The sequence below is a fragment of the Neofelis nebulosa genome, chromosome 2, assembly GCF_028018385.1.
Source record: "Neofelis nebulosa isolate mNeoNeb1 chromosome 2, mNeoNeb1.pri, whole genome shotgun sequence".
Lineage (NCBI taxonomy): Eukaryota > Metazoa > Chordata > Mammalia > Carnivora > Felidae > Neofelis > Neofelis nebulosa.
The window spans coordinates 6,627,967-6,655,299 of NC_080783.1; the positions used below are offsets into that span (position 1 = coordinate 6,627,967).

General features: G+C 43.8%; 1 protein-coding gene and 2 long non-coding RNA genes across 16 annotated transcripts in view; 1 reads left to right on the forward strand and 2 right to left on the reverse strand.

Moving 5' to 3' along the window:
* The window catches only part of USP40 (ubiquitin specific peptidase 40), a 90,711-nt gene that overhangs the window by 53,126 nt on the left and 10,252 nt on the right, over positions 1–27,333 (forward strand). For 10 of the 14 annotated variants that reach the window (XM_058700671.1, XM_058700678.1, XM_058700654.1 and 7 more), the window contains 10 exons: positions 54–111; positions 6,521–6,574; positions 7,285–7,373; positions 8,724–8,810; positions 14,018–14,054; positions 15,625–15,689; positions 17,440–17,514; positions 20,191–20,317; positions 22,365–22,459; positions 24,006–24,121. In XM_058700671.1, coding sequence (XP_058556654.1) covers positions 54–111; positions 6,521–6,574; positions 7,285–7,373; positions 8,724–8,810; positions 14,018–14,054; positions 15,625–15,689; positions 17,440–17,514; positions 20,191–20,317; positions 22,365–22,459; positions 24,006–24,121 — 803 coding nt within the window. Of the gene's footprint in view, positions 1–53; positions 112–6,520; positions 6,575–7,284; positions 7,374–8,723; positions 8,811–14,017; positions 14,055–15,624; positions 15,690–17,439; positions 17,515–20,190; positions 20,318–22,364; positions 22,460–22,554; positions 22,595–24,005; positions 24,122–24,451; positions 26,688–27,333 lie in introns of those variants that run through there. The other 4 variants (XR_009254062.1, XR_009254061.1, XM_058700703.1 and 1 more) reach the window with 4 other exon arrangements.
* Positions 20,097–21,302, reverse strand: LOC131495695 (uncharacterized). Its single transcript, XR_009254072.1, has 2 exons — positions 20,685–21,302; positions 20,097–20,348 (listed from the first exon to the last, which is right to left on the reverse strand). It is a non-coding gene; the product is annotated as an uncharacterized LOC131495695 (long non-coding RNA).
* On the reverse strand, positions 21,625–24,006 carry LOC131495691 (uncharacterized). Its single transcript, XR_009254070.1, has 2 exons — positions 23,489–24,006; positions 21,625–23,242 (listed from the first exon to the last, which is right to left on the reverse strand). It is a non-coding gene; the product is annotated as an uncharacterized LOC131495691 (long non-coding RNA).

Sequence of the window (27,333 nt, forward strand, 5' to 3'; positions counted from 1 at the left end):
TGTCCCCTCCCGTTGTTCTCCCGCAGAGTCACTAGTTCATTTCTCTATTTTAGGTGGTGTATGAGATTCGAATTAAAGCCATAAAGGAATTAAAATTAATGAAGGAACTAGGTAATCATTTACGTTTGCTTTCGGGTTTTGGGGTTTAATTTAGTTTTGTTTTGATTTTTGGTTGAAAAAACTGTGGGAATACAAAAAGTAATTCAGGAGCGCCTGGGTGGCCCCAGTCAGTTGACTGTCCGACTCTTGATTTTGGGTCAGGTCGCGATCCCAGGGTCGTGGGATCAAGCCCTGCGTTGGGCTCCGCGCTGAGCATAGAGCCTGCCTAAGATTCTCTCTCTTGGCCCCTTCCCCCAGCTCGTGCATGCGTGTTCGTGTTCTCTCTCTCTCTCTCTCTCTCTCTCTCTCTCTCTGTCTCTCTCTGTCTCTGTCTCAAATAAGTAACAGGGAAAATTCATGCACCTACCACACAAAATGGACAATTGTTAACATTTTGTCATGTGTTTATTGTTGTTTGAAACATTGCAAATACAGTTAAAATTCTCTGTGTCCTGCTCCTCAGACCTAGTCCCTCTCCCTCCCCAGATGCAACCAGTGTATCTGATTTGGGTGTGTGTCTAGTGTGTGTGTTTGTATTGTACTTCTATATTATGCTTCCACATAGAGATGTATGTGTGTATTTTCACATTTAAATTAATTCTGTCATACTGAATATAACATTCTGAAACCCACTCTTCACTCAACATTAGGTTTTCTTTAACAGCTTTATCGAGGTATAATTTACATCCTACGAAATATGCATTTTAAGTGTCAGCGATGATTAGTAAATGTATGGAGTTGTACAGCCATCAGCACAGTCCAGTTTCCAAACATTTCATTGTTCCAAAAAGATCCCTTATGCCGGGTGCCTGGGTGGCTCAGTTGGTTAATCATCCGACTCTTGATTTCGGCTCAGGTCATAATCTCACAGTTCGTGGGTTCGAGCACTGCATTGGGCTCTGTGCTGATGGCGTGGAGCCTGCTTGGGATTCTCTCTCCCTGCCTCTCTCTGCCCCTACCCTGCTCTTGCTCTCTCTCTCTCTCTCTCTCTCTCTCGCTCACTCGCTCTCTCTTTCAATCTCAAAATAAATAAATAAACTTAAAAAAAGATCCCTCATGCACCTTTTGCATTCCAAACCCCGACAGCCGTTCGTCTACTTCCTGTCTCTGTAGACTTACAGAGACATATGGTTTGTAGTCCCTTGTGTCTGACTTCTTTCACTTAGCATACCATTTTGAGGTTTATCCATGATTGAGCATGTACCAGAAGTGTGTTCCTTTTCATTGCTGACTAAATACTCAGCGGTACAGATGGATCACGTTTTGCTTATTCATCTACCAGTTGATATACATTTGCATTGTTTCTAGTTTTAGGGTTTTATGAATAATGCCACTGTACACATTTCCATCCAAGTCTTTGTGTGGACATGTTTTCAGTTCTCTTGGGTAGATATATAGGATTATAACTGCCGGGTCATATGGCAAATGTATGTTTAACTTTATAAGAAACTGCCATACTACTTTCCAAAGTGGCTGAATCATTTACCTCCCCACTAGCAATGTATCAGCATTGCTGTTTGTCCATATCCTTGCCAGTGTTTGTAAGTATCTTTTTGATTATAGTCATTCTAGTGGATATGAATTGCTATCATTGTGTTTAATTGATTTTCCTAATGCAGCAGTTGTGAGCACTTTTGATGTGCCTACTGTCTATCTAAAGGATTCTACTAAAAAGGTACTAAAATTAGCAAGCTTAGCAAGAAGTCAGGATTAATACACAAAAGTCCGTTGTTTGTTTACTAGCAACAAAAAAAATGGAAAACGAGATTAAGAAAACATTTACAATAGCATGAAATATCATGATAAACTTGGGGATAAATTTAACGAAATATGTGCAAGACGTATATATATACTTCAAAAAAATTTTGTTGTGAAAAGTCAAAGAACACCTAAATAAGTGGAGCACTGTATCGTGTTCTTGGGTCAGAAAAGACGACATTGTTAAGAGGTGAATTCTCCCAAAATCGATTTGTAGATTGAATGCATCCTCCTCACTCAAAATGCTATTGAGTTTTGCTTGTGTATGTGTGTGTGTGTTTAGAAATTGACAGGCTGATTCAATTTACATGGAAGTGCAAAGAACCTAGAGCATCCTGACAGTTTGGAGGTGGGGGTGGGGAACAGAATTGGAAGAGTTACCCTGTCTGATTTCAAGATTCAGTCCAAAGCTGTAGGCATCAAGACAGTGGGTGCTGGCATAGGAGTAAACATAGGGCAGCAAGCTGCCTAAGCCTGTAACCTGTTTCTTTGCAGTCAGTGAGCCGAGAATAATTTTCATACTTTTAAAGGACTCTTTTAAGAAGAATGTGGAATAGAGACTGTATGTGGTTTTGAACTTAAAATATTTGTATTGGGACCACATTGAGAATCCAGAAATAGGTACAAATATGTATAGTCCGTTAACTTTTTTTTTTTTAATGTTTATTTATTTTTGAGAGCAAGAGAGAGAGCATGAGGGGGGAGGGCAGAGAGAGAGGGAGACACAGAATCAGAAGCAGGCTCCAGGCCCCAAGCTGTCAGCACAGAGCCTGACGTGGGTCTTGAACTCAGGAACCACGAGATCATGACCTGAGCCAAAGTTGCATGCTTAACTGACTGAGTCACCCAGGCACCCCTAATCCGTTGACTTTTAACAAAAGAGCAAAAGTGTTTCCCTGGGGAAAACGAGTATATTTTCAAGGTAAGGTGCTGGATACTCTAGCTTTGCCTTATATCATGTAAAATACTAATTCTAAGTGGATCATAGACATAAATGTTGAAACCATTTATATACAATTTCTAGGAGAGAACTTACGAGAAAATCTGTTACTTTATCATAAGGAAAAGATTTTTTTAAATCAGGACTCAACAGGCACAAACCATAAAAGAAAAAAACTAACAAATTGGCAATATTAAAATTTAAAACCTCTGTATTTAAAAGACATTTGAAAAGACAGGCCACAAACTGCGAGGAAAACAATTTGTGTAACACACATTTGACAATAGACTTGCATCCAGGTCACATAAAATGTGCTTGTACCGTAATCAGAAGACAGCCCAACCCCACATTGGGAGGACGCTTTACAAAAGCACGTCTCTCTGTGGATGACCAGGAAGCCCGGGGAAGGATGCTCGGTGTCATCAGCCATCAGACTGCAACCGTGACAACACAGCACCGCACACCCAGCGGGATGGTTACGGTCACTGGCAAACCCGGTGTTGGCGAAGATGTGGGGCTTGTGCAGCCCCCCGCTTGGTGCTGGTGGGGGTGTAAAAGCGGTAGCACTTTGGTAGAGAGTCCGCTTAGTATGAATTTGAACGTTCACTTATCCGTCCTAGTGCTTACCCAAGAGAACTCAAACCTATCCTTACAAACACTATACAGTGTTCGTAACGAAAGCGGGATACAGTCCAGAAGCCCACGCGCCAGTGAATGGGTGAGCTCACTACGGTGTAGCCTTCTAGAGGGATGCCGTTCATCAGTAGGAGCCGCAAACAACCACCACCTGCGGAACATGTAGACTCTCGGAGTGCAGAGCAGAAACTAGGCACGGAAGAGTTCGTATTCTTACGCTGCCATTTACATGAAGTTTTCAAAAAAGAAAACCTAAGCTGTAGTTACAGGGGTGGAAAATCGGATTGGGGGTGGAGGTTGACTGCAAGGTAACACGAGGGATTTGAGGGATGGGGCTAATCCAGCTCTGTTTGCAGGTGGTTGCTCACTGTTTAAATCGGACTCTTTGTACACGTAAACTGGATGTGTTTTATTGTAACCTGCACCTCAAATTGAAAGCATTTGGTTTATTAAAGTGAATACTTCACCCTCTTCCGTGAAACCGGCCTCCCTTTCTTCACTCTTGCTCCCCTCCAAGCCGCTCTCCATTGAGCAAGTGATCTTCTTAAATGGATGCGAATCCAATCGATCGTATCACTCTCCGTCCAGCTCTCTGGAGCCTCCTTCTCCGCCCTCTCCTCCAAGTCCTGGCCTCCTCTGAACGCGGCCTCAGACTTCTTTCTGGTCCCCTCCTCTGCTTATTCACAACACACTCCCCGTGCTGGCTTTCTGGGTTTCCAGTGTGCCAGCTGTGCCGCACCTCACCCAACTTCTCAGGGCTGTCTCCTCCCTCAGCTCTGTCCCCTTCCCTCCTCTTCACTCACTTCACTCAGTTGCCTCAGCAGAAATGTTACTTCCCGTCGTCCCGGAACACGTGGTCTGCACTGCTGTCTGTTTTGTCCTGATACCCCGTACCTCCCTTGTAGCGCTGGGGCCCTACCTGCACCCCTTTCCCCAGCAGCCGAGCCTCTGAGCACAGGCTCCATAGCTGTTCCGCTTCCCGCCGCACCGACTGCTTCTAGAGCGGGTCTGGCACATAGGCGATGCGGCTCGTGGAATCAGATGGGACTATTTTAAGGAGGTGGTATTTAAAATGCATGTTTTTAAGTTGAAGAACTCTCCGTAAGCTGTTTCAGTTGTCAAGAAACTTGTGTTAGAATTGTTTGCTGGCTTCATATTACCACCGTGTAACATGGAGAACTCCAGAATTTCAGAGATTTGCTGTGGTCTGGCAGAGTGTGAGCTGGGAAGGCCCATGCTGTTCTTACCCTCCCAGCCCCTTACTCCTATCTGGCCATTTAAGAATTCTGTCTGGACTCAAAACCTGGTGGGCTCCTCCCCACAAAGCAGGAATCCTCACCCCCACAAAAGTAGGGGCCTAATCCGTTTAATAAGCATAAAAGTCACTTAATGTATTTTACACGTAGGCAGTGGGCACGAATGTCAGTTACCGTGGCTCATTACGTAACATCAGCCACCTGGCAACATGGTTCAAATGCCAGCTACACTGGACATTAACTGAGTAACTGCATGAACTACAAACTTTGCTACTCGCCCTTCATTGCACAGATCACTGCTTAAACAGCAGACGTGCCTCACGATCAGGGATTTATCTCACCGCAGCACAGCGTGCGATCTGTCCCCCCTTCTGTGGCGACCTGTGCGCTTTCTGCAGTAATGGCTAACCGATCGCTCCACAAAATGAGGGTGCAGCCAAGAAGGTACACAGAGGGATAGCAGTAGCTAACCGTGGGCACGATGGCACTGCGCAGCTCTAGAGACCAGATGTGCAGCCAGAGGACGTGAATGAATGTGAGGAAAGTGGTTGTGACAGAAAGGATGGCGACATTGCAGAGGACGTGGTGCTGGCAGAGAACCTCACGTTAAAGGAGCTCCTGGAGGGGCACCTCAGTTGTTTAACCGGCCAACTCTTGATTTTGGCTCACATCATGATCCCACGGTTTGTGAGTTCAAGTCCCGCATCGGGCTCTGCACTGCCAGTGCCATGGGATTCTCACCGTCTCCTCTTTCTCTGCCCCTCCCTCACCCAGGCTCTCTCTCTCAAAATCAATAGATAAAAAACTTAAAAAAAAAAAAAAAAAAAAAGGAGCTCCTGGAGGACTTCATGAGGTTGAGCACAACGTAGGAAATTTTAGAAGCAGACCCAACTTAGATTATGAACGTTTGCCAGGGGATAGACCAGATGCCCCCTCCGGATTGTAAGCTCTCCGACAAGAAGAGAGCCCTGTGTAAACTCGTCTTGCTATGTTTTTTACAAAAAAAAAAAAAAAGTATTCTCAGGGTCTCTAGTGTTTTAAATATTAGTTTTACTATTTGTTTTAATTTCACTATACACTCATAACCAACAGAGATTTAAATGTTTTTTGTTTTTTGTTTTAATTTTTTAAACATTTTATTTATTTATTCTTTTTAATTTTTTTTTCAATGTTTTTTATTTATTTTTGGGACAGAGAGAGACAGAGCATGAACGGGGGAGGGACAGAGAGAGAGGGAGACACAGAATCGGAAACAGGCTCCAGGCTCCGAGCCATCGGCCCAGAGCCTGACGCGGGGCTCGAACTCACGGATCGCGAGATCGTGACCTGGCTGAAGTCGGACGCTTAACCGACTGCGCCACCCAGGCGCCCCCAAAACATTTTATTTATTTTTGAGACAGGGAGAGATAGAGCATGAACAGGGGAGGGTCAGAGAGAGAGGGAGACACAGAATCTGAAACAGGCTCCAGGTTCTGAGCAGTCAGCACAGAGCCCGACACGAGGCTCCAACTCACGAACAGTGAGATCGTGACCTGAGCCGAAGTCGGACGCTTAACCAACCGAGCCACCCAGGCACCCCTTTAAATGTTTTTTTTAACAACAGTGCTGAAAGGTCACAGGACGTCTGCAGTGGCCCTCATGGCTACTAGGCTGGCTTTGCGCAGTTTCAGCTTGACCGGCACTCCCTCGGTGCTCTCTCCCGCGAAGTGAACGCTGCCTGTACTTGGGGGCTTTTGTCTTGTAGCTCATTGTAGCTTTCTGCTAATTAACACAGTAGAGCATCTCTCCTTAGTTTGGTTTGGTGCACTCACCAGCTGCTTCTTCTTTTTAGCTGAGAACAGCTGTTTGAGACCTATCGGTAGAAACGGGAAGCTTCTCTGTCCAGGTAAATCGCGGGAGCCTTCAGAACCTACGCACACTCGTGCCACCGGTCCTTCTTAACACTTAACTTCCGGTAATGGCTTCCAGTGCTTAACATCCTTAAATTTACCTTTTGGAAACTAATTTTTAGGACATTTTATGGTCCCAGTGCCATCTTCACGTGTTACAGAAAAAAATTCAGACACTTCTGTCGTCTAGAGGAAAACGCCTGCCTTTCTGATAAGCTGATCCTCATTTTAGGCTGTTGTTTTGATCGAGTCCTATCTTTCTAGATTTATTGTCAAAGTGTTTTATTTGTGTTGCTCGTTTTATCGTGAGAGCAGTTGGGAAACAGTTTTTGCTCTCGCCTCTGTAATGCATCTTGTCATTCGACTTAAATAATCAACGGCGGTCACTACAGCAGCTTTAAATGTGGAAGAGGCTGGTCCATCACTCATGAATCGGTGGGGAATATCTCGCTTTTAATCCGTGTGAGCAGTGGCTCACAGACAGCTGCCTCTTACTTCTTAGCATTGTCGTACAGATAACTCTAGAGTGCGGAAATTGAAAATCCAACGTAACTATCAGATAGGTAATCTCTTTGCATGGAGTGCACCTCATTTTTTTTCTTTCTTGACACTGTTGATTTTCAAAGAAATACTGATTTCAGTATGTTATTTTGCCCAGAGAGGTGGGAACTCATAACACTCATCATGTTATCCACATTCTTTGTAGTGCCAGACAGCTACAGCGTGAAGGAAGCGGAACTGAAGATGGGCAGTTCATTGGGACTGTGTCCTGGGAAAGCACCAACTCCCTCCCAGGTACAGAATCAGCCTTCCCAGAGTCAGAACTTCTTTTTCTTTTTTTAAAGTTTATTTGTTTTTGAGAGAGAGAGAGAGCGTGTGCAAGGGAGGGGCAGAGAGGCAGATACAGAATCTGAAGCAGGCTCCAGTCTCTAAACTGTCAGCACAGGGCCCGACGCGGGGCTCGAACCCAAGAACCACGAGATCATGACGTGAGCCGAAGTCGGACACTTAACTGACTGAGCCACCCAGGCATTCCCAGAAGTTCTTAATTTCATAATTCTTACCTTAACTACTGCAGCAGTAATTGTTTTTCATAGAAGTTTCTTTCTTAAATGGTACCTTTTATGTTAGGCATACATCCATATGGTTCTTCGTGTTTAAATCAAGAATATCCTGTCAGAGTATATTCATAAAGTTCTTTTCCTGTGAAAGTTTTGTGTTAAGGGGGGCCTCTAAAGTTGAGTGGCCACGTACTTGAATCTAAAATGCACCCTTTTCCGCCCACATTTTGACATCCGTGAGATTAGGATCCATCTTACGATCTGTAGCATCTGTGATTGCTTCTGACACTGTTTCTTTCTTAGAGGTACAGAAAGGAATGAGTAACCGCCACGGCTTCTTAGATTGAATGAAAACAGCGTATTGATCTTGCCCCGAATTACTCTCTGCAGGAGTCTAATAGTCTCATAGCAGTTCTCTTTTTAATCAGTATTCATTTTCTGTGTAAGATATTAGGTCGACCTTTGCGAGAAGCCCTACCTTTTTAAATAAACTTTTATTACCATCCAAAAGTCAGTGTCCTTACTGTTAAGACTCTGTATCCAGGGAAGCTAGACTCCTGTCAGGATCCCTGTGGTTCCTGGAGCCACTTCATTAGTGCCCAGCTCCCTCCTCTTTAATTCGTTCCTCTCCTGAACTTTAGCATGTCGGAGTGCATGACAAGCTTATGGCAGGGGAATGTGACAAGTAAGATTGAGTCTGAAAGGAAATGAACTGACAGATCAGATTCCCTGGACAGAAAATAAGATCACAACCAAATGACAGAGAAAAAACCCAGCTAATGCTTACAGTGTGTAGCAAATCCTTTTGAGGAGTGACTGAGAAAGAAGTGAAGATCATAGTGAAATAAATAATACCTGTGACAGACAAACATTGACATAATAGTACCTACAGGAGTAAAAACATTGGTGTGAAGCATCTTACGTTTCTAGGTGGTTGAGATTATTGTTTAAATTGCATCTTTATTTGTATACAATATGAGTTTTTTATTAAAATTTCATGGGCCATTGGCTTGTCTTTTCTGGAAGAAAATAATACATGTATAAAATTTTAAAATTTAGATTAAATTGCATTCATTGATCTTAGCTGTTCCTGTTTTTCACTGTGGGGAGTGATGTTCAGCCTGGTACAGAGATGGAGATCATCGTAGAAGAAACAATGTCTGCGAGAGATGTAAGTAATTTTACTATTTTTGGCATGGGGAAAGGTCTGTGGGCATTTGGTCTAGGGAGCTGTGGGAACCCGTGTTTGGGTTTTGAGGTTAGGATTCACATAATATATTTTATTTTATTTTTTTTAATTTTTTTTTCAACATTTTTAATTCATTTTTGGGACAGAGAGAGACAGAGCATGAACGGGGGAGGGGCAGAGAGAGAGGGAGACACAGAATCGGAAACAGGCTCCAGGCTCCGAGCCATCAGCCCAGAGCCTGACGCGGGGCTCGAACTCACGGACCGCGAGATCGTGACCTGGCTGAAGTCGGACGCTTAACCGACTGCGCCACCCAGGCGCCCCTCACATAATATATTTTAAAGAATTCTGTGCATTCATTAAAAGAGTAATTTGGGGAACTCGGAAATTGGTGAGCCAACCCAAAGTTTTAAAATAAGATGATTATTTTTTTCTTTTTTGATTACCAATAATACTTGTTTACTACAGAAATCTGGGAGGACTTTGAGATACAAAACAGGTGAACATAAGGGAAGGGAAGCAAAAATAATATAAAAACAGGGAGGAGGACAAAACATAAGAGACTCTTAAATATGGAGAACCAACAGAGGGTTACTGGAGGGGGTGTGGGAGGGGGGACGGTCTAAATGGGTAAAGGGCATTAAGAAGTCTACTCCTAAAATCATTGTTGCACTATATGCTAACTAACTTAGATGTAAATTTAAAAAAATAAAAATAAAAAATCTGGGCTATGTAGAAATGGATTAAAAGAAAAAATTAAAACCTCATTATCCTTTATCTCACTAATGTTAACATTTTGGCATATTTTCTACTGGTGTTTTTAGGTTATATTCATACATAATGACACGCACACTTCATGAATGTGTGTGTGTATAGGGTAAAGCAAACGAAGAATTGTATTAGTGTCACTAAGAACTAGGACTTTCGGTGTTGGAAAATGGAAACACACATAACATTGGTGTAGTTGCATAGAGCCCACACTCCTGAATTTGGATCAGAAGAGACAGAATGATCTTGGTGTTTTTTAAATTTTTTTTTCTAGCTCAGTCCCCTAGAACAGCTTAGACACAGTGACTGGCCAGGCGGGAGTGAGCCCCAGCGCCCAGATTGCGATTACTAAATACCATTTCCTACTAGAAAGAATTAGGGCTTCTGGAAGTAGCCATTGGTTCTGTATCTAGGTCAGGAACATGTCTGGTGAGCCTGGAACGTCTTGTGCTCACAGAAGCAGTAAACTAGCAAAGACTGCTGGGAGCAGCAGAGAAGTTCCAGGGCCACCTTGGAAGAGGCTGTTGCTAGTCACAGATAAGACCGTTGGAGCTTTTGTAGGAATAATCGTAAAGCTGATGAGTACACATACCACATACATAAAATTCATGAGTTGAGAATGATCCTAAAAAGACCGTCTTCATTGGTTACACAGAGTGGACACGAGTGAGCCATAAGGAAAGGGATCGAGCATTCTTCCCCTTTTTCTTTTGGAGACGATACTGCAGGGTAACCAAATAGGTAATGAGAAGGTTTTTTTATAGACCTATCTCAGCTAATAAAATGAAGAAAGAATTTTAGACTGTCACAGTTTTTTTTTTAACTCCTAGAGAATTAATGGATCTAAACAATGATCCTGAAAGACCGCTAACAACCTAGACATTATAGAAGTTCCAAATTGATACCCATGCTCTTCTGGGAAAAAACAACCACAACAACAGCCAGACAAAAATAGTGGACCTGAGCTTTTAGGTCTGAGGAGCAGTGTATAAGGAATAAGGGGCAGAGGGATGTGTTCCCGCACCACCGGGCTCCCATCTGCACGGTCCCAAGCTGGAACACCCCTCTTCATGACATCGGTGGCAGGATGAGGTTAAAAGGGACGCGGGAGACTTAGGGGGAGCAAGGGCAAACCACTAAAACTTAGTCACGGTTTAAGAGAAACTCAGGGAATGTAGGGACGCCTCTGCTGGCTGTCGGTGGAGCACGCGACTCCTGATCTCAGGGTCATGAGCTCTTGCCCCACGTTGGGCATAGAGCTTATTACTAAAAAAAAAAAGGAAAAAACGGGGGAATGTGAACACCAACTGGGTGTTTGTTATTAAGGAATTCCTAAGTTTTTCAGATGTCATAATTGTTCTCGGTTCACGTTGTTTTTTTTGTTTTGTTTTGTTTTTTTTAATTTTTTTTTTTCAACGTTTTTTATTTTATTTTTGGGACAGAGAGAGACAGAGCATGAACGGGGGAGGGGCAGAGAGAGAGGGAGACACAGAATCGGAAACAGGCTCCAGGCTCCGAGCCATCAGCCCAGAGCCTGACGCGGGGCTCGAACTCACAGACCGCGAGATCGTGACCTGGCTGAAGTCGGACGCTTAACCGACTGCGCCACCCAGGCGCCCCCACGTTTTTTTTTTAAAGAATGTTCCTCTTTTAGAGATGAGTACAGAATATTAATAAATGATACGATGGCTGACATTCTCGCTTCAAAGAACCTGAGGGGAATATGGACACACCAGCCGGGCCAGGGCAGGCATGGAGATCGGGTGCTGGGTGTAGGCGGTTCGTGTTTACCACCCCTGCACGTGTTTGAAATTGTCCGTGGCAGGACATTTTTTATTTGTTACCTTTTGTTACCTGCTGTAAATATTCTCTCGGTTTTTCATTTGCCGTGTAGCTTTTTGGTTCTTTTTAACTTCAAAGAAAAGAAACCACAGAACTTTCCAAAGTAGCGATGTGATGTGCGTATCTTTCCGCTCTCTTGAACCCGCTGCAGGCAGACTCCTACCCTCTGTGTTGCTGTGCCCGGGGAGCGGTTCTCACTTGTCATCTTCCTACTCTCCATGGCGTTTGACGCGATTGATGCCTCTCTGTTCCTGTTTTTTCTTTAACTTTTGTTTATTTTGAGAGCACGAGCAGGGGAAGGACAGAGAGAGATTCCCAAGCAGGCTCTATGCTCAGCATAGAGCCCGGTGTGGGGCTCGATTTCACAAACCTTGAGACCGTGACCTGAGCCGAAATCAAGAGTCGGACACTTAACTGACTGAGCCCCCCAGGCGCCCCAGTGACTCTGTTCCTTGAAACACTTTGGTCACTTGCCTCAAGAGACCACAACTCGTCAGAATTTCCTTCGCCTCACAGGCCTACCCCTTCACAGTTTGCTTTATGCTCTTTTTTCCCCTCGTCAGCACCCCAGCGCTCAGTTCCTAGACTGGACCTCGCCCCAGAGCTCCATGCTTGGGTATCCAGCTGCTGCCTGCTTGTCTGATCGTCATCCCAGATCACCACACCCCTGCTCTGTACACCTGTCCTCTCACCTGTCTCCGGGCCTCACTCACCCTTCCAGCTTCTGTCGGTTGATGGTAGCGACTCCATTTTTCTACTTGTTTGCGCCAAAACACGTTGGAGTCGTCCTTGATTCTTTTCTTTATTTCACATCCGGGTCTTCAGGAAGTCTTTTTGGTTCTACCATCAAAATTTATCTAGGATCTGGCTACATCTCATTCCTTCCACTGCCACACCTTGGTCAGCTCTCATCTAGATTATTCCAACCGCTTCCTGATGGATCTTTGTCTTTCCAGCCTTGCATTTCCCAGGGTCTGTTTCTACAGAGGAGTTGAGTGATCCCTTTACTGTATTCAAAGCCCTTCTGTGCTTCCCTGTCTCATTCAGAGCCACGGCCAGAGGCCCTGAGTGTTCACTCTGCTCAGCCACATTGGCCTCCATGCTGTTCCCCAACACGGCCTTTACATCGGCCATTCCCCTCCTTAGAACACAGCTAAGGTGGATGTCTAGCTGTTTGTGTTTTTGTTTGTTTGGTGGTTTTTTGTTTTGTTTTGGGTTTTTGTTTTTTGTTTTGTTTTTTGTTTTTTTTTTTTGAGTGTGCACACAGCACACGTGGGTTGGGGAGAGGCAGAGAGAGAGGGAGAGAGACTAGCAGGCAAGCTGCACGCTCAGGGTGCAGGGTCGTGGGATCGTGACCTGAGCTGAAATCAAGACTCCGAGCCCCCAGGCGTCCCTGTTTGTGTTTCTTAAATAATGCCTGTTGTGAAGACCGCAGTTTGCTTTGCAGCTTCGCCCCATTCCCTGTGTGTTAATGTGATGTGTTCTCATTGTCCTCCTTTTCTAAACAGTCTTTGTTGTTTTTAGTCCTACAACTACTCGGGGACTCCCTGGGGGCGGGTTGGGCAGTGCTAAAGATCCTCCTTGGTCACCAGCCTGTGCTAGTCCCTCAGAAGTCACCATTGTCTTGGGAAGGTGTGATCTGACCACACCCGTGAATGTGTGTCCTTCCAGACTTTGGACATGCACGGACCAACATGGGGAGGTGTGTGTGTGTGTGTGTGTGTGTGTGTGTGTGTGTATGTACAGACGAGGGGCTGGGCTTCTTCGCATGGTTTCTTTTACATCATAAATGGGATCACGCTGCATGTATTATACTAGAATTTTCACTTCAGATATTTTAAAGATCTTTTAAGACCAGTGCATATAAATCTCCTGTATCCTTTTAGCTGTTTTAAGACCTCTGATAGCTTATTTAAATGTTCCCCTGTTAATGGATATTTTGATCCTTTGCTCTTTTTTTTATTCCTTATTCTTCCTTCCACTCTGGTGTAGTATAAATCACGTTTTATCTACTCTTTTGTTCTCAGTTAATTTGAGAATGTTTTTTCCGTCAGGAAGTTGGGAGTTTCTATTTTTTATTATTATTTAAACTCGTGTTAATCACATCTCCCTTATTGCGTTGTGTTGTGGGGTCGCCACCTGCACAGATCTTTCTCTGTGAGTTTATAGGTGACCAGTGGTATTTCTTGAGTGCTACATGAAGACTAATCTCTCTTGGTAAGATTCAGTTCAATGTGTATCTGTGAAATCAGTCTAATCCTATCCAGTCAAAACCGTGGTGTTGGTCCTCACAAGCAGAAGAAGGTCACACTATAGACCTGGGTGCATCTAAGTCTCAGATGCAAACACCAGGAACTTGTTTTTCCCTCCTGGGTTTGCTCCAGCTCTTAGGAAGCAGAGCTTGCTTAAATCCTCTCCGTGGCTATGTACATCCTGATCTCTTCGGGAATTATTAAATGTAATACAAATAGGCGCAGGGTCCAAAAGGGGTATCTCTCACAGTACTGTAACTCAAAAACAGAAAACTAATGAACATGGTTTTTCTATGTGTGTGTGTGTGTGTGTGTTTTTTTAAACAGTGTTTAAAGCTCATGCTGGAGAAGTCTGGCCTACCAGGTAAGTTACGGACCACAATGATGCAGTCTTATCTATATCCTTAGAATAAATTATCTGCAAGCCTAATGAAAGCTTTTCAGACATTTTTGGGCTAGGTCTGTCACACTTTACACCTCTGTGTGTACACAGTGAAGTCTCCTGGTTCATATTTGCAAGCTCGAAGAAGTCTGGCTGTGGGTTAGCAGACACTGGCACAGAGACGAAGTTAGGATTTATGCCCTCCAGAATTACCCAGGCTGTTCACTGATGGGTTTTTTTTTTTTTCTTTTTCTTTTTAATGTCATGGATTCAGAATTTCAGCGCATTGTGCTTCATGCCAGGATTTTTGTGCTAGAGACTAGGGAATGTAATACAAATGAAGAAAATAAATCTTTGAAGTAGGTGTCTGGGTGGAATCACGCGAGTCAGCTCACAGGGGCATCACGCAGCTCTTAGAGCATTTGTGGTCCTCAGACTTCACTGGAGGGTAACCTGTGGTTCCGGTAGCCGGGAGGGAAGCTGACGGGCCTGCACAAGGGCCCTGTCCTCGGAGCTTACACTCCTGTGCAGGAACAGTGCCCGTTCCCGTCTCACAGGTGACAGACAGAGGCTGAGACTGGCTGCAGGGTTTACTCAGAGTCACATGGCAAGTAGCTGGGCCTCTCTGCCCACAGAACCTGAGTTCTTCCTTCCGGGTTATGCTTGGAAGTATTGGTGTTCACTTTCAGCTTCCTGGTGGTGTCTGCTTGTTGTTTTTAAAACACACTTAGATCAAGTTAAATATTGCTGTAATTCTTACCGTATTTAAAACTAGAACTAATGGCAGGAGAGGGTCTGCAAAGAACAGTATTGTAAGGACTCAAACCTGTGGCCTGTGCAGGTGAAGTAGGAGATCCAGGTTTCCTCCTTTGGCTGCAGCTTCTCTGGGTGGGTGGCGTGGCTCACTCTTCACAAGACATGGCTGGTGCGTTTGTTTGTTTTTTCATGACCAGGATTTCCAGCTCTTGCTCTGTTCAGCTTCCCTCTCCTCAAAGAATTTCCCATTTCATCTCAATGTAGGAAGCATATCGAGAGCCAGTAATCTAATTAAAGAATATTTTACATTTTTAAGTGTTCGTTTACAACAACTTCATTAAAATGCTATTTCAAAAACACTTTTTTTGTTAGATTAACTGATAACTGGATGGGAATAGTTTGTGCATGTTATCAGTTGCCAAGAGATACGAGCATATACTTTCAACCAGGACCATGAAATAAAACAACTTCATAATGATTTTAGAAGAGATTCTGTACTTGGGTATACGTGTACATATATGTGTACTTGTGTGTGATGGGTGTGGACATGTAAATAATACAGGTATAATGTAAATATTGTGTGATCACAGCAAGCGTTATTTCTGTTCACAAGTATGCAGATCTTAGTGGGATGGAGAGCAATCATGGCTGGAAGAGATCATTTACTTTAAAAGTTAGATAGTAGTTATTAGACCAAATCTCATTTGATATTCATTTATCCAAAAGGGACATCATTGACAAACTCTTAAAATATACTCATCATTTTTTTTTCATACTGATTTTGATTCCTTCACAGGAGACACATGGCATTTACGGAAAATGGATTGGTGCTATGAAGCGGGAGAGCCTTTATGTGAAGAAGTAAGACTATTTCTACACATTTTGTTCTTTAAAATGATTGTTTGTGTTTCCTGCAGGACAGCTACCCCCCTCATGAATACATTCGAGAGAAAACTTTAATCTTTTTTTTAGGACACAAAAATCTGTACCTGGGTCTACTTTTACTTCTTTACTGTGGGCTTTTGACACAGAGGGAAAATCTCAGCCCCGTGGGAATGTTTCTAACAGCTGTGTTAGTCCTCTTTTGACTTCAGAGAGTATGTCCCTAGAAATAATAGTTCCCCATTGAGAGACAGAGAACTTCAGAGAACAGAAGACATGTGAGCCGGTGAAAGAATGCGAAGCTACACTCTGAATTTGGAAGCCTGAATATTTTCATCTCCGTTTCTCTGAACGTTAACGATGGCAGAATTCATCTTCCCAGCCGGTCACTTAGGCTTTGATCAAAACTGCATCTCAGGATCCATCCAGACTTCCGGTAGCCTTAGAAACAGTGTTATCACAGGCTAGTTGGAATCTGGTCAACCGTCTTCTTGCTGATTCAGGTAGCATCAAACCGTGGCTCTAAGGAGCCCCAAGATGAAGCTCTGTGAGAAAGCTTAGGCATTTGTGACCAGCCACTCTTCCCGCAGTCTGCCTCTGCGTGCTCTCTGTTCAGTAACAGGTGGTGGCATTGAACATCATCAGAAGGTTGACTCAAGCAGGTGGACTGGGGCCCTCCCACTGGAATACTCTTCGCTGTGCAGGGCTGAGCAAGTCTGCACAGAGAGTCCCCTTTGAGTCTTGGCCAGGAATCTGACTGCCCAGAGTAAGAAGTGGACCTCAGAGAATCTTGGGGACACACGGTTCGGATGTCAGAGAGCGTATCTGGTCATGTGGTCTCTGCATTTTCTTCTCTGTTAATTCCCACATCGGTATCGGTTCGTCTAAAAGCCATCTCAGTGTCCTCATGACTGGCTCCTCCTCCCAGACCTGCTGTTTCCCAGCCTGGTGTCTTCAGCCCACAGTGGCACCTCCCCTGCTTACCTGTCTCCTTCGTATTTGGTCTTGGCCTTCGGAGACCTCTCAGCTCCTCCACTCCTTCCTGATTCTTCCCACCACTGGCTACCTGGGCCAAGTTTTTTTCTTCTTTTTTGGCCTCTTACCTAAATTACACCAACCGGCTTCCCCAAGTCAGGTGTTCCCCACTTCAGTATGTCGTTCTGTGGCAGCCAGACTGGTCTTTAAACACCCTTCTCAGAAAACTTGAGTGCCTTTTTTCAAAGCACCTAAAAACTCCTTTATTTCTAGTTCACAGCCCTTCCACCTGTGACACCACCCCCCTCCCCCCCGCCCTCCGATCAGTTCCCTCTCCAACTGACACTCTAGTCGGCCCATCTCTCAGCTCTTCTTGGATTCTTGACATAACCTCTACTGTAACCCTTTTCTTGTCAGGAGAATTCCTTCTCTCGTTTCCTCCAGCTTTTTCCAAATCAAACCCATCCTTTAGGCTTAACTAGAATTTCATCCTGTGTAGCTCAGGCTCTCATCCTTTCTCATTCTGTCCACTTCCCCCCTCCCCTAATCTTTTATGATACTTCCGGTTCATACCCGATAATTTAATACGTAATGATGTGCTGTTTTACAGCCTCCGTTTATTTCCTGTCTTCCCCCATAGCTGCCTTACTGTTTCTTTCTTTCTTGAATGGGTAGTAGAGGCATCTGGTGCAAAGAAAAGAACCTAATCTCTGTTTGTTGCTGTCAGAACTCATAAAGGAATTTCTTTCCCCAGGACGCATCCCTGAAAGAACTCACGATATGTTCTGGAGATACCTTGCTTTTAATTGAAGGGAAACTTCCTCTTCCGGTAAGATTTCGCTTCTGAATTGACATTTTATAAATCACAGTTAGTGCTTTCAGATTACAAAGATGGTATATTCTCATTGTGGGGAAATGTGACCCATCACGAAGAGAATGATGAGATTTGGGGTAAGTTCTCTGATCAGACAGCTGCCAGATTCTACATCTTTATAGGTTTCCCTCTTACAAAACCAGTTTGTATACGATGTTATTTCCTACTTCTCATATTTCATTTTTTAACCTGACTACAAAATCCAAAAATAATCATCATAGCCAGTGTATGCCTTACCATGGTTTAATTCATATATATTCCCGTTTTAAATTTGTTAATACTTAAATACAAATCCTCCTTAAAATTGTTCCAGAGTCAAAATCAGCAAGTCAGAAGGTATGAACTTTTACAGACCAGACACTGTCTGTATCTTGCCACGCTGCTTTCCCAGAAAGCTGCACCACATTGACATCCCTAATCAGCCACATCTGAGAGCTCTTAAATAAACACTGCATGTTACCACTTTTTTTTTTTTTTTTTAATGTTAGTGCAAGCGGAGGGGCAGAGAGAGGAGGACAGAGAATCTGAGGCGGGCTCTGCACTGACAGCAGCGAGCCCCAGGTGGGCCTTGAACTCACAAACCGTGAGATCGTGACCTGAGCCAAAGTCAGATGCTCAACTGACTGAGCCACCCAGGTGCCCCCGTATTACCGCTTCTTAAGACCATTATTTATTTGGTTATTTTTTTTTTTTTAACGTTTATTTATTTTTTTGAGACAGAGAGAGACAGAGCATGAACAGGGGAGGAGCAGAGAGAGAGGGAGACACAGAATCCGAAACAGGCTCCAGGCTCTGAGCTGTCAGCACAGAGCCCGACGCAGGGCTCGAACTCACGGACCATGAGATCATGACCTGAGCTGAAGTCGGACGCTTAACTGACCGAGCCACCCAGGCGCCCCAAAATAAAAATGGTTATTTTTAATGTGAACACATGTAAAGGCAAAAGTTAAAAAAAAATGATCCCAGATTCCAGCACTGAGATAACCATTTGGTTATGATTAGAAAATTCAAATACCATGGAAGGCCATAAAATGAAAAAGGTTTTCCCATATTTTTCTCCCCAGAGAGAGAATGAATTTACTTTCCCTTGCATATCCTTCCAAGAAAAAACTGATGCCTGTTTGCATGCAGAATGGTACAGAAGGATATGTGTGTTCCCTTCTAACGTTTACGTGAAGGGGGTCGTATTCTTTGCATTGTTTTACACTTGGTTTTTGTTTTTATTCACTTACTGTATCTTGAGGATCTCATATCAGCACACACCTTATTCTTCTGCATCACTTCTTAGAATTCTGTTTTATTCCATGACCTTTAAAGTGAACTTTTTAATGGGTAATATTCATAATACAAAATTTAAAGTGTATAAAAAGCGGGGCCAGGAAAAGTAAGCATCCCTCCTGCCCTCCAGCTGCTCAGTGCCCTTCCTCTGTAGGCAACCAGTTTCCATTGTATCCTTCCAGAAGTATATACTTTTTAATGCACACATATGCACACACGTGTGTATGTGTACATACGTAGCACATACATACATGTTTGTGTACATGCATGTTTTTCTTTACCCAAAAGATCATATGCAATTCTTTTTCTGTACCTCCCTTTCTTCATGAATATTTTATCTCCATATATATGTTACGTTAGTATACGTACAGCTATTTCATTGTTTGATGGCTATGTAATATAGTCCATTGTGTGGAGGTACCGTGGTTTATCCATCCAGTCTCTTTTCAAGGATTTAGGTGGTTTCCAGTCTCTTGTTGATACAAATAACACTGCAAAAAATATCGCATACGTGCCATTTGCACGCATGTATCTACGGGATAAGTTCCTAGAACTGAAATCACTTTGTCAAAGGTTATGGCCTACCATAATGTAACCGGTTTGTGGTTTTTGCCACCGTAAACAGTTTGCATCTGTGGCTTTGTGTACGTGGGCTAATATATCAGCTTTATTTCCTGTAGTTTGTATATAGGAATCCAACTTAGAGCCGTAGGTTCTTCCTTCTTTATAAAGTTCCTTTAGTAGGAATTTTAATGAGTGAAAACTGCTTCTAACAGGTGCATTGTACTAGTGGAGCTCTTACAATGCCTGAAAATATTTGTACAGTTTATTCTGTTAAATATTTTGTTATCTTGTTTATACTTGTCATTTATTGTGGTAAGATACTACAAGTAAGTGTATCTACTAAGATACTTCTAAGCAAAGAACACTGGGTCCCAGTCGTCCATCCCAAAGACTAATTTTTTTTATGACTTTAAACTTTTTTTTTTTTTTTTTTTTTTTTTTTTTTTTGGGAGAGAGCAGGAGAGGGGCAAGGAAGAGAGAGAATTCCAAGCAGGCTCTGCGCTGATGGCACAGAGCCTGACGCAGGGCCCGATCTCACAAACCACAAGATCACGACCTGAGCCTAAATCAAGAGTCGGGTGCTTAACCAACTGAGCCACCCAGGAGCCCCGATCTTAAACTTTTGATTGTAAAAACAATAAACAGATGTAGCATATGGCAGTTAGTAATCTAAAAAGAAAAGTAATACATTCAGGAACGTTTTCTGTTATCAAGATATTTCTCTCTGTGGAAGTAGAAATTCACTCCATGCATGTACGTCACAGAAGTTAGAAATGCTCCATTCTTCAGGGTTTCCTGAAGGTGCCCATCTGGTGGTACCAGCCTGGGGGTCCCTCCGGTCATTGGAAGAGTCATCAGGACCAGGTGGACGGTACCCCTTCTCCAAGTGGGGTCTGGACAGCTACTTCCACCCAAGGTGAGAACAGAACAGTGGCAGCCAGTGTGTCCTAAAGAAAAGTAAAGTGACAAAGGAAGTATGTGTCTTCAGTGTAAGGCTGAAAATCGAAACCTGTTTATTCCATAACTCATGCCACGATAACACTGTCCTATTTTCCTACAGTGCTTTGTCACCCCTATAAAGTGCCGGCTCTTATTATCCTTATTAATCAGTGTATCAGATGTTTTCACCCCACAAGAGCCTCATGAATTTAGCCCATTTATTGTAGCAGATTGGGACACTGAGTCTTTAGTCCCCGCAGGGGCTCCTCCGCGGCCCCCACGGCAGAGACCACACCTGCCGGCTCCCTCCTTCCTGCCTCCCCCGCCAGGTCCCCACCCCTCACCTCTGACTTCTGAGAAGCCCGAGTGCGAACGCTGTTTTACTCTAAGTTGTTCTCCACGGACAGAATTGAGCGCGCACATCGTGATGAGCAAGAAGTCACTAGCAGAGAGGTGGAATGTGTCGTAAAAAGATTTTCACTTCATTACAGAGAAAACACAAGTTAATTTTCCTTGTAGCTAAATAAAGAATATATTTATGGTAGGACCACCTCTTTACATATTTTTTTCTTTTTGTTGTGTTTTACTTCATTATTTAGCTGTTCTAGTGCCTTGAGGTATTACACACTTAATATTTCTTTTTACCTTTTAAAGCCTCAGTACTGAAATGAACACAGATGAGTCACGTTGTTGTCTCCTTACTCTGAAGTCAGGATTATACGTAACGAGCAATAAAATACTTCATGTTGAATTACCTCTGAAATTGGCATTAAGTTTTTTTGTTTGTTTGGGTTATATTACATACGCACTAATTCTAAAAATGCTTTGGTGGTAGAATATTAATTATATAGAGAATTGGATACAAACTTAAAAAGCAGTGTCTTTCTCCATGAAAGTAAAGAAAAAAGTTTTTTTTTTTTTGAATGTTTATTTTTGAGAGATGGAATACGAGTGGGGGAGGGGCAGAGGGGGGGGGGGCCAGAATCTGATGGAATATGAGTGGGGGAGGGGTAGAGGGGGGGGCCAGAATCTGAAGCAGGCTCCAGAGTGCGAGCTGTCAGCACAGCACCCAACTCAGGGCTCGAACTCCGGAACCGTGACATCATGATCTGAGCCGGTCGGATGCTCAACCACCCAGGCGCCCCCAAAATAGTTCATTTTTTGATAGTCCTTCTGTATCACAATATATGGGAAATATGTTTTCGTTCCTGAGAGTTTCCTAAAAGTATCTTCTGGTGGCATCAGCTCGTGGTGTACTTAAGACAGAAGAACCACTCACAAAGAGCTTTTTTACTTCATTTACTTAATCTGATATCTTACTGTGTATCAGCACTGTGTCCAGCAATCAACAAAGCAAAAATGAGTTTTAAATTTAGTTACCAATTTTTATGTCTAGAGTTTTAGATAAGAGAACATTTTGGTTTTGCCTTTTTAAAACAAATGTAGAAAGTCCTTCTTACTGTCAAGGAAATTTTAGTCAGTAGACATTTACTGGCCATTTACTATGTGGCGTCCACCAATCCCAGACACTGGAAAGACCAGCAGGATAGATGGAGAATGCCTGCCCTCTGTGGAAAATGACCATTGTCTTGGGGAGACAGAGTAGGAAAGCCATACACACAAGAAAACAGACAAAACGTGTTGGGGTAAGTGTTACGAGAGAAACAAGAAGGTAAAATAGTAAGGGCTGAGGATCCTCCCAGTAAAGTTCTCTCTGAGGAAGGAGAAAACGTGGAGAAGAATATTCTAGGTGGACATCACAAGCGTGAGACTCCTCAAACCCACTGCAGTGAGAGAACCGTGGCATTGTGCCCACAGCATCCTCCCTCCCTGCCAGTGTACCAGGCGTGGCCTCCTCCCTTCCCAAGTCCCCAGGGACCCAATTTGAGGAACTCGGATTCGTAGTTTCTTGAATGGAGCTATACTAACCCTGTTTGTAATATCAAAACATGGCGTGTATTTCAGAAATAGGAAGCGAACACACGGCAAAGCTCCTCTCTAACCTCCAGCTCTGTCCCTCGTAGGCGCTCCAGGTGACCTGTATGCAGAGGCTTCCCTCCGCCACGTGGGGGACCTCGAGATCTCAGAAGAGGCCACCTTGCTGGAGCTGAAGTCCCAGGTCAGACTTGCTCCCGTGGCGCACGTTAGTGGTGGCGTGGCTTCTTCCAGTGAGATATTAATATCTTCTTCTATTTCCTTTTGCCTCACTTACAGTCTGTTCTGATATGGCATGTGTTATATGCCATGTTCAGTGGTAAGTACCCAACAGGCGACTCACGCAGATGGCCCCTGGTGTTTGTTTCTGCCACTGGCCTTGTGCCTTTCATTTCCCCCCACTCTGACAGGCATGCTGTGTGCTTTCATTTCAATTTGTCCTCAGTGACTTGCAGCTTATGTTCATTTTGATGTCTGTAAGGAAACATGATTTATTGAAACATCTGTAAAGCATTCACTTTACCCCTTTATTTACATTGTTTTTGTATCATCGTGATCCATGTGTTAAATGTTGTCCGTTGAAAGACGTGTTATCTGTCTCCCAGGTCCAGACATCAGCTTTACGGTAGGGGGTCAAACTGGATACTGTATCATTTTCTTCTGTATTAACATTAGTAGAGAAAGGGCATTCGGTCCAAATGGAAGGGCTGGATTGAAAACAACACAAAATGCTTAAGAAGCATCTTACTGTTACTGGGCATCCCTTTCTCTTAAAAAAAAAATCGGGGTGTCCAATTGAGTATCAGTGGCTGATCTTGACTTTCCTGTTGTGTCCTCGGCGTATGAAATAACCTTCCTCAGAAGCAGCAAATGGTCTTATTCCCATGAGGGACAGGAGGGGAGACTTTTTTGTCTTATATTGGATTGAGAGATACAAAATTGCTGTTTTTAGATAAAAAAATGAATACTGGCCATTTTATTTTTTTTTTATTTTTATTTTTAACGTTTATTTATTTTTGAGACAGAGAGAGACAGAGCATGAATGGGGGAGGGTCAGAGAGAGAGACACACAGAATCTGGAACAGGCTCCAGGCTCTGGGCTCTGAGCTGTCAGCACAGAGCCCGACGCGGGGCTCGAACTCACGGACCGCGAGATCGTGAGCTGAGCCGAAGTCGGCGCTCAACCGACAGAGCCACCCAGGCGCCCCAATACTGGCCATTTTATATACTACAACCTAAATCTATAAATAGTTCTCAGCCCCTGCAAAATTAGTGCAGAAGTTGAGGCCTAGCAGTTGCATCCAAAGATTCCGAAACATTTCAAATTCAAGTTCTCTCACTGACTGAGGAAACTCTGAAGAACTACGTTAACAGTAAAGAAAGCAGATGATGAACCCCTTGCTTTCATTGGAGCTCTTGTGAGTTATACTCATAGAAATTAATTTCTAAGTTTCATTTTCTAAAACATGATTTAAAAGGAGCTTATGGCTCAGTAGAAAATTCACTTATCCCACAAGCTGGTTTCCCTAGAGAGGAATACAACAGTAACTGGACTGATTGCATTCAAGCGACATCCCTGAGATTTTTTTTTTTTTTTATAGATTTTATCATTATGCGAGATACTCTTTCCATCAGATGACACTGTGTAGGGCTTCAGTTTCATCCAAAACAATACATGTTGCGGGAGTGCTTTTTCACACCATTGGAGAAACGTCTTGTTTCTTTTCTAGGCCATGACCTTGTCCTCCTCTGATTTCGTCATCCCGTCCCCAGCCTTCCTTAGAGCCTGGACGTTGGAAAGTAAGCGCCCCGGCAGGCTTTTACGGACCAACCTGCAGCAACTCAAGTAGGTTCTCCCTCGATACTCTGTCTTCCGTTTCCTGCACCGCTGTGGTACCAGGTGGTGAGAGGCCGGGGGAGAAGGCAGGTAGCCTGTTGTCAGGTAGACGCTTTGAAGCAGAAACTGGGCCTTTAGTTTGCCACATTAAGCATACATGTAGCTTTGTGTGTTTTTACTGTGCTTCAGCTACCGTGAACAGAATTTTGAGGTTTTTTTCAAGCTTTATTGAGATATAATTGACATGTTAGCACTGTGTAAATTTAGAATGATTGCCACCATAGCGTTAGCGAACACCTGCATCGCATCACATAATTACCATTTCTTTTTCATGGTAAGAACATTCAAGATCTGCTCTCCTAGCAACTTTCAAATATGGGATACAGCACGGTGAACGGGAAGAGCTGGGCTGTACATTAGAGCCTCAGAACTCACTTGTCTTCCTCCCGGACGTTTGGACTCTGTGATCAGCATCTCCTCTTTTCCTGCAGCCCTAGAAACCGTCACGTACTCTCTGTTCCTAGGAGTCCGGCCTTTTCAGATTCCACATATTTGTGAGATCGTACAGGATTTATCTTTCTCTGTCTCACTCACTCCACGTTACTCGCATAATGTCCTCAAGGTCCATCCATGTTGTCACAGACGATAGGCTGTCCTTCTTTCTCGTGGCCGAATGATAGTCTGTCGCTTACACGTATAGACACCACGTCATTGTCTGTGATGGACACTTAGGTGTTTCCAAATCCTGGCTGTTGTGAATAATGCTGCTGTGAATAGTACCTGTTTGAGATTTTGTTTTCATTTCCGTGCATACCCAGAAGTGCTAGGTCATATTGGCAATTCTACTTTTAATTTTTTGAGGAACCTCCAGAAGATTGGCTTCACCAATTTACTTTCCCACCAACAGTGCACAGGGCTCCCTTTTCTCCACACCCTCGCCAGCACTTATCTCGTCTTCCTGATGCTGGTGGGAGGTGGCATCTCAGGGTGGTTGCGATTTGCATTTCCTTGATGAGGAGTGATGTTCACCTTTTCACGTGCCTTTTGGCCACCTGTAGATCTTCTTCAGGAAAGTGTCTATTCGGTTCCTCTGCCCATTTTTTTACTGGACTGTTTCAGAGGTTTCTTGCTTTTGAGCTTTCTGGGTTCTTTCTTAACCCTTTATCACATAGATGATTTGCAGGTATTTTCACCCATTTCATAGGTGGCTTTTTCATTGACTGATGGTTTCCTTTGCTGTGCAAAAGCTTTTTAATTTGATGCAGTCAGTCCCACTTATTTTTGCTTTTCTTGGCTTTTCCTTTTGGTATCAGTACCAAATCCAAAAAAGTCATCGCCAAGGCCAATGTCAGGGAGCCTACCTCCTGTGTTTTCTTCTAGGAGTTTTGTGGTTTGTGGCCTTTCATTCAAGTCTTTAATCCATTTTGAGTTGCTTTTTTTTTAAGTTTGTATTATTTAAATACACCATATTAGAGCACTTGTCTCTGAAAATATCACAAATAAAAGATTTTTTTTTCTTGTTTCAGCAAATTAGAAGTAGGGGGAAATTTCTACACAGTAGCTGCTATGAGCCTGATTTCTTTCTTGCAATTTTTTTTCTTTTTTTTTTTCATTCTTTTTTTTTTCTTCTTTGTCATGGAAGTAGCAACATCAGGACGAGAACACTTACATGCATACATAGGCTGTATTTTACAGAGACACAACAAAAGCGTTTGCGATAGATAGAGTGTTGCAAACGCCACATCTCTTTCCTTTATCTCATGTTCGGTTTTGATTGAAACACATTTCCTTACAACGCTTAAATATACAAAGAGTAAGTAGAATGTTGTTAAGGTAAAACACAGGGTACAGACTCTGGCCAGTGCCCTGCTAATTGTTAATGAGAGTAGAAAGCAGATTTGAATTCTCCTCTTAATTCTCTTAATTAGCTTCATTAGTCATTTCCCTCCTCCCATGCTCCCCCCACCCAAGATGTGCCCCCCCGTGGATCTTTTTTTCATTTTCTCTACAGTCTCTCCATCAGCCCAGGTTCGTGGGGTGCTTAATGTTCGTATTCAGTCATTTTAATACACCGGTAATGTAGGAAGGGCAGTCAGGTCTGACGGAGGTGCGGTGGCGTGGAGCTGGCACTGGGGCTACCAAAGCGACTGTCTACTGAAGACAACGCGGGGTCCACTGTGACGAACGCAGTCGGAACGCATCTGGCGTTACTCTGACCTTCCAGCATCCCGGGTCTGGCAGTAGTGGATGGCACTGAAGTGAACGTAAATGGCCACCGATGAGAGTTGTGGGTCTGTCACGTCCACAAAATAAACTGCCACTGATGTAGTGAAACCAATCTCCTGGGACCACGGAAGACACTGAGATGATATGCATCGCCTCGGGCCCAGTTTGCGTGCAGGAATCGACTGTCCTTAAGCGCTGCAGGCTCTGCTGTTCCCAGATCACCGGCCATAGTCACTTGGGCATGGGACCACACCGCCCTCGGTGTAACAGGACAGGGCCGATGTCGCCGCGCTGCACCCGGCCGCGGGGACACGCGAGGCTCCAGCTGTGCCGGTAGCTGTCCGTGGCACAGAGCAGACAGCGGCCCGCATCTTGCCCCCACGACCTGCTTTTCCCCTCGAGGTGGCGGCAGAAAGCGAGCGAAGCCGCTCGGCTTCCAAGGAAGAGTTTTTGGGCTGATTTTTGTGCGCAGCGTAAGAGAGCGATCGGTTCCGTTCTTTTGCACGTGGCTGTCTGGTTTTCCCAACACCGTCTGTTGAAGAGACTCTCCTCTCCCCAGTGCGGAGTCTTGGCTCCTTTGTTGTAAACTCATGGGCCGTACGTGCATGGGTTCATTGCTGAGGTCTCTGTTCTTCTCCATTGGTCTTTGTGTCTGTTTTTATGGCAAAACCGTATTGTTTTGGTAACTGTAGTTTGAAATCAGGAAGGGTGATGTCTCCAGCTTTGTTCTCAAGATTGCTTTGGCTCTTTGGGATCTTTTGCGGTTCTGTACAAATTTTAGAATTGGTTTTCTGTTTCGGTGAAAAATGCCATTGAAATTGATAGAGATTGCATCGAGTCTATAGATATCTCTGGGTAATGTGGACATTTTAACAATATTCTTCCAATTCACAAACGTGGAATTTCTTTTCCACTTATTTGTTTCTTCAGAGAGTTTTCTGTCATCAGTGTCTTCAACATATCAATCTTTGGCCTCCTGGGTTAAAATCTCTTCC